Source organism: Gadus macrocephalus, chromosome 19, assembly GCF_031168955.1.
Source record: "Gadus macrocephalus chromosome 19, ASM3116895v1".
Lineage (NCBI taxonomy): Eukaryota > Metazoa > Chordata > Actinopteri > Gadiformes > Gadidae > Gadus > Gadus macrocephalus.
This window is the reverse complement of record NC_082400.1, coordinates 13,340,899-13,352,302: the sequence shown is the minus strand read 5'-3', so window position 1 is coordinate 13,352,302 and position 11,404 is coordinate 13,340,899. Positions and strand designations below refer to the sequence as shown.

The following is an 11,404-nucleotide window of genomic DNA, read 5'->3' as shown; positions in this document are numbered from 1 at the left end:
TCATTTTACAACTTGCAAATCGTAACTTATTGACGATTGACTAAAACCGATGTTGGGTCAAAATTGACAGGGATTTTCAACCAAACAAAACCGCTTTAGACTGAAAAGGGGTACCCTAACCTATCCCAGAACCAATTAATTTGATTGACAGCCAAACCCTACTTCGTTTGTAAAAAGAAAGCCAAACTTAACAACAATTATTGTAGTGCATGGTTAGATTGAATGATTGAATCATTACACATTTAAATAGGTTTGATAATTGCATCTCAGGTTGGTTGGTGAAAGCATATTGTGTATCCTGCAGTATCATTCAGTGTCAGGCAGGGATATGTGTGTGAGAGAGGTCTTATGATAGTGATGGGCATAATGTAAAATATATTATTTTATCTAATTTACTAATCAATATGTTGTTTTGCCACGGCTCCCATGCAAACTCTGTGGCACTTTTAAACGCTTCATCATGCAATAGAAGAAGCTGCAGCTTTAGGACCAACGTTTTTTCTATAGATTGAAATGCTACTTTCTATCCAAGTTATTATAGTTTTAAAACATGTTATAGTTTTTAAGTTTTATTGCATCAAGATGTTTCTCAAAGTGTAGCCCCTCTATTGCAGGAATACTACTCTCAAGAGATGGCGACCAAAGTGCTGTAACTTCACGTTCCCCTTGACTCACAATATGGCGGCGTTGAACCTGATGTGACGTCATAATTTACGAGTCATTTGTGCTGTAGGTATGTCAAACTATTCGATTAGACTAAGGGGTCTACAATGCATGAAATATTACTGACAATTATTATACTTTTAAGCTACCTCTTTATTTGTGTTGCATAGATTCATTATTTATATTTTGGGGGGAATAGAACTCGAAAAATTCAGTTTCACGTGGCCCTCTGTTTACAAGTTGGATGTTGGTCGGTAGTTTTGCCAACAAGACTTAATAATAATAATAATACATTTAATTTAGAGGCGCCTTTCAAGACACCCAAGGTCACCTTACAGAGCATATAGTCATCATACATTTTTTAAAAAAACAAGACATTGTGGAAAAATAAATAAATAAACATAAGCAATAATAAATAAATAAAACAACAAGACAAAACAAAACAAAAAAAAAACGAACGCACCACCTTACTCTGCATGCATCTTCACCAATGCAATTCATTTTGACTGGCGTACCTTCTGCATGACAAACAACCACACACAAATCGGAATGAAACAAAAACATTATAGCCACCTACTGGCTACATCCCCCATCCACACCGACAGATTCGAACGCACCATCTCCGCCGAACTCCGCCCATTCGAGTGACGTCACGTGCAGGGTGTTTCCCGGCATGCAGCGGGGGTGATGTGGAAGGGAAGATGGCGGAGGGCGGAGCGGCTGGTGTCGAGACTCAGAGAGGAGAGGTGGCTGCGCTTCTCAAAACACCGCTACGGAAGGGGGACACTTGGTGAGGTTTCACCCCTCACTTTCTCCACACTCTCCCCCGGCGGCCAGCGGCCTCGGCGGGGGCTGTCACCGACCTGAAGCGCTCCTATCCCGGGTTAGGAACAGGCCGTGTTGACAGCTAGTCCTGGGCTAGCCTATGTTACTTCGTTGGGATCAGTCTTGGATTTAGCATTCCGTGCTAACCTGGTCTTAACCCGGGTTCCGTCCTGTGGGTTTCACGTCGTGCGAGCCTCAGCAACGTAGACCCTGGCCCCCGGAGCTAGCCTAGCATCATATTTAGCCTAGCCCCGGTGTTAGCCTAGCCAGGTACATGGGAGTCAGGCTGGGAGTTAGCATCAGTGGTAGCCCGGTTCTTGGGAGTCAGCCTGGGATTTGCTCGCCATGGTAGTAGCCTCTCAGATATAAACTTTAGCCCCGAGCAAGACCAGCCTGATTCATGAGATTGGATTTCGGAGTTCGCCTTTTGTTGGCCGCAGTGATTTAAAGATGAGCCATGCTTACACACAAACTAAGGCTTGGTTGTAGGTGTCAGCTTCTCCAGAAATGTTATCTCTTCCTGATTTGTCATTTGTCCTGTTGTGATTAAGTCAAGTGATTCGTAGACCGACTTGGAGGGCGATTCACTCATGATGTAACCTCATCCCTTTTTTAAAGTACCCTAGCTGTTTGCTTTATTCTTGAAATTGAAACACCATTTTGTAAACTTGTATTAGCTCTAAATTATCACAGATTATGTACTTATAATTTATCACCACATTTCATATATTTTATTTACTGGTTATTTATGTGAAATTTAAGCATTTCATCGCCATTCATGACTTCCCTCTACTCGTGGTTTTTCATTCCGTATTTGACGGATACGAGTGAGTGAACCTGGTGGTAGAGATTCTTCAAGTGGAGCAGGGTACTGAATAGGGTGGGGTCTGGGAACTACACCTGTCAGCTTGTCAACCCCCCCCCCCCCGACAGCTGGCCCCGCAAGCGCAATCTCAACCAAACTTAATAAAGTAGACTCTCAACTTGTCAGATGATTTCGAACTGAATGAATCGAAGAAAGTCGTATACATTTTTGTCAAATATTTGTCAACGGTAATGTTAGTCAAGGCTTGAACTTTTTTTGATTTGTCAGATTGTCATCCTGTTATTGAAACCGGGGGTATTGTTTCTTTCCACAGGTACCTAGTGGACAGTCGCTGGTTCAAACAGTGGAAGAAATATGTTGGATATGACAGTTGGGACAAATACCAGATGGGAGACCAGAATGTCTACCCAGGCCCTGTGGACAACGCCGGCCTACTCCGAGGTTAATGCACACACCTTATATACCTTCCACAGGGCTTCCATATTACCTTCATCTTCTACCGCATTGTTCTAGAGCCGTTTCAGAGGAGAATCGGACAAATGGATTGTTCTCAAGAGAATGCTCTCTGGCACGCTGTTGTTTTGCTGTTTTTGTTTTGTTTTGAGCGTCAGTGCTCGTGTATGTCGGGCCTAGCGTGCGTTCATACCACAGTTTCCGCCTCTCTCTTCTAGACGGAGATGTTCTGGCCATCAAGGAGCACCTCATCGACGAGCTGGACTACATCCTCATCCCTACGGAGGGCTGGAACAAACTGCTCAGCTGGTACGGCCTCAAGGACAACCAGGAACCCATCTCGCGCAAGGTAAGGGCTCTGGTAGTTTGCACCCGGACAACAACCACATGCTACTTCACTGACTGGGAGGGTTTGGCCTAGTGTTACGGCGGTATGCGCTTCCAGGGGAGAGATGCCTGCCATGTTTGAGGTTCAATTTGAGTGTCCGGGGCTTTCGTGTCAGGAGTTTTGGATCTCTTGCCAATCCATATGGTCCTCAATGCGTGTATGAATTGGCCTTTCGATCGTGTATTGGTTCATAACTAGCAAGCTCTGGGATAAGAGGAAGCCCTGGCTTCCTCGTCCCATTGTGTAATTATTTTATGCACATAACAGTACAATTAACTGCTCCCTGCTGAGCTGTGATTGTTGGTTTCGCAATATATACAATAATATAGCTGCTGTTCAGATTCTATTAGCCTTGCTAACAGGTAGCCAGTGGCTAGGCATGCTAACAGGTAAACGAAGGCCCAACCGAACTGAGCCTCAAATCTGGCTTGTCATGGCAACATGGCTGTCTCCCCCACTCTTGCTCTCGCTGCCCCCGCCCTCTCTGCCATGTATGTGAAGGGGTATCAGATGGCCTCCTGTGTTCTATTTTGAGCTCTTGTGGGTGACAGAACGATGGAGCCAGCCCCAAGACCCGACAACCCGGAGGTCCGCTCTCTTTCACTTTTGCCTTTTTACAAACTTTTCTTTTTCGGTTCAACTTTTGGGAGGGTGGGCCAGGTTAAGGCGCCGGCCAACTAAGACGCCATCTTAACCACGGGATTAAGGAGACGTCGTGGAGCTGGTCTCACATACCCCAGGGCTGTTTGCTGCATGTCATAGTTGCCTGGCCGAAGGACGATTGGGACGAGACACATTCAGTTGGAATGCCCCAGGCTTGGACAAAGAGAGCAAGATAAGAGGGGATAGTCCGTGCTCTTAGGGTTGTGTTTGATAAGTGTGCGTTTTTGTGTGTGTGTGTGTGTGTGTGTGTGGGGGTGAACTTTATGATTTTTGTCAATTCACGGCGAAGTTTGTCTTATACACGCCGCTCTCGGAAAAGCAGCCGTGACGGACAAGGGGAGCTTTCCCTCACAGTGGGGGGGGGACCGTGGTGTAAAGCAGGATTTATAGTCTCCTTGATGCGTTGTTAGTGAAGTGCGCTGGCAGTCCTCGCATTTAAAGTCTCTGTTTGGCCGTGACATGTTGTTGACAGGCAGGTCACACGCTCTTATTGTGAAACTTAAAAGTTGCAGAGATGCGCAACACTCTTGAGTGGTGGTCTAGGGTACTGATGACGTCATTTTCTATTCGCACCGGCTCGCGAACTAAAACTATAAACTTTGTTTAAGGGGGAAGAGGCAATGCTTCTTCTATTTGTCTGTGTGTTCATGAGGGCACTTTGTTGGTGTGTGTGTGTTTGCTGGTAGGGCGCTGTGTGTGTGTGTGTGTTTGCTGGTAGGGCGCTGTGCTTGTGTGTGTGTGTGTGTGCGCGCATGCGTTATCACGACACTTCATTCAACTGGATTGTGTGCGTCAGTTTGGCAATGGTGGTGTGAGGTTGTGTGTGTGAGTGTAGGTTTGTCTGTTGGCATGCGTGTGTGTGAGGGTCTTTAGCAGGGAATAAATAGTCAGCCGGCCCCCAGCTGTCCCCCTACTAAATTAGGCTGCTCCCTGTGACTCCTCTGTCACATGCACGGGCACATGCGCGCACACACACACACACACGTGTTTACGACCGTCTTTGTAATCCTCTGCTCATAGGTTTCCACGGCTTTTAGAATAGTTTTAAGGCCCCGCTATTTTGACCTTGTTTGATGATTTGCTATGAATTATGTTATATTAGCTTCCGTCATCCTTATTTATGATTCCATGATTCCATGAATGGTCAATACGCAAATGTGATGTCATTGATGAATGCCATGTCGTTAGAGTTAGCATTTATGTAGCCCATGTTAGGCAAAGTGTGGTGTTAATGATATCAGACCATGAGGACAGAGTAGGTTCGGTGGTATAATAGGGTTTGTTTGTGATGTCACGTCTGGGTGCGTCCTGTTATTAACAGCAGGTAGGATGGGCAGAAGTAACGAAGTTTATTCCACATCCTGTCCTGTCGTGGTTTTAAGACTTGTTGAAGTCTACAGTATAAAAGGTTGGCTGGAAAATCTGCTTTAAATCAGCAGTCGAATAATGTTGGATGGCTTGATTTCTGGCTAAAGGTTAGCTTGCTTTAGTGTGTGTGGGTTTCCTTTTGAGTGCCACCAGTGTGAACTGTGAATCCACTGTGGTTTGTTTTGGTCTCCTGACTGTGGCCACGGGCTCGCCCACACAGGGTTCATCCCGGTTCCCCTGGACGTGGACCCTGTGGCTACTCCAACGCTCTGTACTACACACACATTGTGCCCTGCTGCCCTACAATTATAATCAAGACGCCGTCCCTGATGGGATCACTGTGATGCCATGCTCCTGTCGCTCTGTACAGGGGAGATCATGGAGTCATTTTGTCTGTTCGCTATATGTGGGACAAAATATTGATATCATGGATATATCGTCGCCCTTCTTCGTGTGTAATGAGAATCTTATACACTAGCTCAGTCAATAAAAATATTATTATTATTATTTAATTCTTTAATGACGAGTAACTGGAAAAACTGAGTTTGTACCATGAATAAAGAGAGAAAGCAGCACTTTACCTTTTCATGGTCAATTTGTATTCATAGTTATATGAGTATAGTTATAGGATTTTCTAATAATATATTGATTATCGCTGTATCGCGATATTATCGGTGTCGTGGGCCATGTATCGCATATCGAATCGTGAGGTACCCCATTGATTCCCCCCCCTACTGCCCACTGTCCATTGCTGTCACGTTGAGCCCCTCTGTTGGAGGGCTTGTCTGTGTGTAACCGGTCTCTCTCCGGGTGTAACCGGTCTCTCTCCGGGTGTAACCGGTCTCTCTCCGGGTGTAACCGGTCTCTCTCCGGGTGTAACCGGTCTCTCTCCGGGTGTAACCGGTCTCTCTCCGGGTGTAACCGGTCTCTCTCCGGGTGTAACCGGTCTCTCTCCGGGTGTAACCGGTCTCTCTCCGGGTGTAACCGGTCTCTCTCCGGGTGTAACCGGTCTCTCTCCGGGTGTAACCGGTCTCTCTCCGGGTGTAACCGGTCTCTCTCCGGGTGTAACCGGTCTCTCTCCGGGTGTAACCGGTCTCTCTCCGGGTGTAAGCGGTCTCTCTCCGGGTGTAACCGGTCTCTCTCCGGGTGTAACCGGTCTCTCTCCGGGTCTGTTCCAGGTGGTGGAACAGGGGATGTTTGTGAAGCACAGTAAGGTGGAGGTGTACCTGACGGAGCTAAAGCTCTGTGAAGACGGCAACATGGAGAAGGTGGTCACCAGGCCGTTCAGCAAAGCAGACCGCATCGGTGAGTCCTGGTTCCTACCGTACTGTCCCCCACTCTTACCGGTGTACCCCCTTAGCCAGGGTGGACACATGAGCCCCCTGTACTGTTGTCATGGTCGCCGGTGTTACACCAGGATGGATATGCCACCGGGCTGATTTTATTCACAGTGATTTAACTATTAGGTATTCACTGAGTATCTATGGATACCTATAGTTAATGTAGGGAATTTGTATAAAAATGTTAGTTAGTTAAACTTAGTTATGTTCCTTATGTGCTATCATTTACGCCTCTTAGACTCGAGCGGTTGTTCTGAATAGACTACTTTTCTGTACGGGGAAAGGGGGGTTGGGTTGGGACCAAGTATTTGAGTAACCAAATTATCCTTTGTGAGGGCTACATGCAGTGATCCTGTGTAAAAGCGATGCTTCGTCAATGGCACTCTTTGAGGCCTGAACTAAAAAAAAAAAAGGATGGAAACCAATTCAGAGAGGATCATACAGAAAGACAATAGAGAATGATACTCTGGATCGTATTACTATTTAGTAATTGGGAACAAACTGTTTTCGTACAGTAGGGATGTCCCCATGCCGCAGCATTCACTGGTTCTCTATATCTGTTTGAATGCCAGCAATAAAAGGGTCATCCCATTTAACGTCGACAAACTAAAGCTTTACTCCGGGTAGGAAATGAGTCCTTAGCCCAAGTGAAGGAGTTCAAGTACCTCGGGGTCTTGTTCGCGAGTGAGGGTACTATGGAGCGTGAGATTGGCCGGAGAATCGGAGCAGCGGGGGCGGTATTGCGTTCGCTTTACCGCACCGTTGTAACGAAAAGAGAGCTGAGCCGCAAGGCAAAGCTCTCGATCTACCGGTCGATCTTCGTTCCTATCCTCACCTATGGTCATGAGGGCTGGGTGATGACCGAAAGGACGAGATCGCGGGTACAAGCGGCCGAGATGAGTTTTCTCAGAAGGGTGGCTGGCGTCTCCCTTAGGGATAGGGTGAGAAGCTCAGCCATCCGTGAGGAACTCGGATTAGAGCCGCTGCTCCTTTACTTAGAAAGGAGTCAGCTGAGGTGGTTCGGACATCTGGTAAGGATGCCCACTGGGCGCCTTCCTTGGGAGGTGTTTCAGGCACGTCCAGTGGGAAGGAGACCTCGGGGAAGACCCAGGACTAGGTGGAGAGATTATATCTCAACACTGGCCTGGGAACGCCTCGGGATCCCCCCGTCAGAGCTGGTCAATGTGGCCCGGGAAAGGGAAGTCTGGGGCCCCCTGCTTGAGCTGCTCCCCCCGCGACCCGACCCCGGATAAGCGGATGACGATGAGGATGAGGATGAGAAACTAAAGCTGACAATTTGATGCACTGTGTCAACCACAGTGTTTAGCAAAATCAAATCTCCGAAAGCTTTTAGTGCTTAAGCTCTTTGTAAGTGTTGTGGTGTCTTACCTGTTTTATTTATAAACCATCATAGTGATCTACACAGAGCCCACTTTGATGACTATGCTACACACACACACGCACACGCACACAGATTGTGGGACATCAGATCCTAGTTGCTGGGGCTGCGGCAGGTTCTGCGGCTGTGTTGAGGCAGGTGAATGGGGTAGGTATGCTCCCGGTGTTAACCAGCCTGGTATTCTGCAGAGACGATCGAGAAGGAGATGAGGAAGCTCTTCAGCATCTCCGAGGCCAAGGAGACACGGCTGTGGAATCGGTACATGAGCAACACCTTCGAGCCCCTCAACAAACCGGAGAGCACCATCCAGGACGCTGGCCTCTACCAAGGACAGGTGAGACTTTACCTGGGGAAGGTGTTGACTTTACCTGGGCCAGCGGAGAGCTTTACCTGGGCCAGGGGAGAGTGTTTACTGGGGCAGGGGACAGTTTTTACCTGGGGAAGGTTAGGGCTTTACCTGGGGCAGGTGCAGGATTTACCTGGGGCAGGTGTGGGCTGTACTTGGGGCAGGGGAGAGTTTTACCTGGGGCAGGGGAGAGCATTATCTGGGGCAGGTGAGGGCTTTCATCTTCACCTGACGTTTTATCAATGATTGGCTGAAGGTCTCACCGCTAATTGCATCCAGAGGCGTTCTGTTCTGCGTCCGTTTATAAAACCCCTTGTGTATCAAAAACAAATTGAGTGGTTGAAGATTAACACGGATATGTGAATTGATCTGACAAGTTTGACAACAGAAGGGACATTTCCCTTTCGGATAACGTCAAATCTGCTGTGCCCAGCGAATGGCCCAGGAGTTGCACCCGGGCCTTAACTTGGCCCTCAGAGAGACTGTACGAGCCTGGATGAATCTAGACAACTGGCTACAATAGAGCCAGGGGCTAAAGGCTCAGGGGGCTCGTTCTCTTCAAAGGGATTGTCGGGGCTTTTGCTGCGTGCCGCTGACAAAGCCTGTCTAAGTGGATCGCACCGGACTCTTCCGGTTACCGGACCATATCTTCCGATGGCCAAACTGCTCTGCTTGTTGTTAGGAGGAACAACAGACAGAGTTGCACAGAGGTTGCCTTCCTTGGCCCACGCCTTCAGGTGCATGTCATCTTGCGTCTTTATTATCGATCGGGTTGGGACTTTATATCTTGTTATAGCCTCCTTTTTCCTCCAAGTTGCACTTTGAACGTCTAGGGCAGGGCTATTCAACCTCCTTAACAAGTGGGCCGAAAAGGAAAACCACTGGGGGTTCATGGGCCACACAGAGTAAAACTACGTCAATGAATCGCTACAAATAAATCATACTTAAAGTAGTGTTAACTTAATATATTTAGTACTACTACATGGAATAAACTTGTCAGACGCATTCCTTCCTTCTTCACTTTTAATCGTATCATTACAAAAGATTTCGTTCTCACATATTTTGGACACGTATTTAGAATTCAACAATGTTGTTTGAATCATCAAAAACAGAACTACTGTACATATGAGACATTTTGAGCCAGTGAGTCAGTGAGAAGGATTGCACTGCCTAGTTTGCCTAGTTTGGCTCATCCTGAGACACTCATGCAGCTTCTCATAGGTCATGGAGCAACGTGCCCTTGTTCTGATGGCATTCATATGAGAAAAGCTAGACTCACACGTATCGGTTGAGCCAAACATTGTCAGAATAAGTGATGCCAGTTCCTGATTGTGGGGCACTGATACTGGCTAGTATCACCGGCTACACACAGAAACCTGATTTGCATGCAACTATGTTTCTCCTTTATTTTATTTATTTTTTGCATGCAACCTCTTGCGGGCCAGAAAAAAATTAAGAGGGGCCGCATTTGGCCCACGGGCCGCTAGTTGAATAGGCCTGGTCTAGGGTGTATCCGAAAAAAAGTGTTTTCCGAATAGTTGGGGGGGGGGGGTGTCAGAGACATATAGATGATGTCTCTTTAAGACTTGAGTACTACCAACGCCCTCAAAACAGTGTTCACCAGTCACTCTGGTTCTCTATGCAGAAATCCCTGCACCTGTACATTACCAAACAATGATTCATCATGAGGTTAAAGCCATCAAAATGTACCGCTACACTTCCCTCTCTGCTCTTCATCCCCCCCGCCTTCGAAATGCTAACTTAAAAAACGGTGTCTTTATCTTTGACTATTGTGGACACAGGACTTTGATTATGGTGGATACAGGGGTGTATTGGATACAGGTGAGCTCATGCTTCTCTCTATGTTCCCTGATACTCTGCAGGTTCTGGTTATCGAGCAGAAGAACGAGGACGGCTCGTGGCCGCGTGGTTCCACCTCGTCTAAGTAAGTGAACAGGATGACTGGCTGAATGGGCGCTGAGGGGAAACCTCGGCTCTGTGAGTGAGGGTCAAAGGCCGGAGCCCCCCCCAGCTGTGAGTTTTAACATCTGGCAGGAAGAAAGGAAGGGAGCCCCCCATTCTCGCTGGAGGGAAAGACACAAGCCCCTCAATAGTCAAGAGAGCATATAAATAACAAGGAATGGTGGGGTTTCTGTCTGTCTGACACTGGGCAACTATATTTGATGTCTCTTACACAAATCGACTTAACAATATAAATAATATTATAAAAGGGAATATTTACATTAACATTTCGGTATTTAGCAGAAGCTTTCATTCAAAGCAAATTACAATAAGTACCTTGTTCAGAAGAAAGAGAAACAATATATCAGTACAGTAGGGATGTTCACAGAACCAGGTGCCAAGCACCTACAATTGATAGGTTAACCCATTCCCCATGTACAGTTACATTAATACATTATGTGTTTGTGTTTTGTCACACACATCACCAGATGCGCAGAGTGTATATATATTTCAACTGGTTTCGCTGTTGTTTGCTACCAACATTTACCTGTCCATAATACAAATGCCTCTCAATTGTTACAAGATAGATTCAAATTGTGTGTTTTGTTGCGTTGGACAGACATCACCATAAGTGTTGTGAACCACTGCTAGTTTTGTTATTAGTTTTTATAATGGGGCATGCCGGACATAGTGTGGCATGGGCGTTGAACATATTTAAACATTGTCCAGTGTGTAAACAGGACTTACCAGGAATAATTTGGCTCTCTATGAACTATTGAGATTAGGAAGCAATAAAGGGGATATTGAACGTCAAACTGAACTCGTCATCGCGGATATAATTGTGTGTGTTCCGTCTGTCCAAGGCAAACCAAATATAGTGAACGTTTCTCAACCAATCAATCAAATTTGATGATGGGGATATAAAAAATGGAAAAGAAGCCAGCAATGCAAATCAATATTTCAGCACACCACTTGTGAAAATGAATAGAAATGATATACAAGCAATATACAAAGCGATATACAAGCGATTTTTCAAAACCGATGCTACGTGAGCAGGTTTATAAGGTGAAAACAATAAATAAATGTCAAACATGTATATTAGCTGATCCACCTACATTGTAGGACTCGTCATCGCCTTTTGTCGAAGTATGAATAACCGTGCTCCTCTCTA

At 46.4% G+C, this 11,404-nt stretch overlaps 1 protein-coding gene across 3 annotated transcripts in view; it reads left to right on the top strand.

Moving 5' to 3' along the window:
* Window positions 1–1,297: 1,297 nt before the first annotated feature.
* Window positions 1,298–11,404, top strand: part of LOC132447273 (ubiquitin carboxyl-terminal hydrolase 15-like) — a 28,524-nt gene continuing 18,417 nt past the window's right edge. For 2 of the 3 annotated variants that reach the window (XM_060037831.1, XM_060037830.1), the window contains exons 1-6: window positions 1,298–1,453; window positions 2,628–2,755; window positions 2,986–3,116; window positions 6,365–6,491; window positions 8,114–8,259; window positions 10,155–10,216. In XM_060037831.1, coding sequence (XP_059893814.1) covers window positions 1,365–1,453; window positions 2,628–2,755; window positions 2,986–3,116; window positions 6,365–6,491; window positions 8,114–8,259; window positions 10,155–10,216 — 683 coding nt within the window. In that variant the 5' untranslated portion in view covers window positions 1,298–1,364. Of the gene's footprint in view, window positions 1,454–2,627; window positions 2,756–2,985; window positions 3,117–3,645; window positions 3,744–6,364; window positions 6,492–8,113; window positions 8,260–10,154; window positions 10,217–11,404 lie in introns of those variants that run through there. The other variant, XM_060037832.1, reaches the window with a different exon arrangement.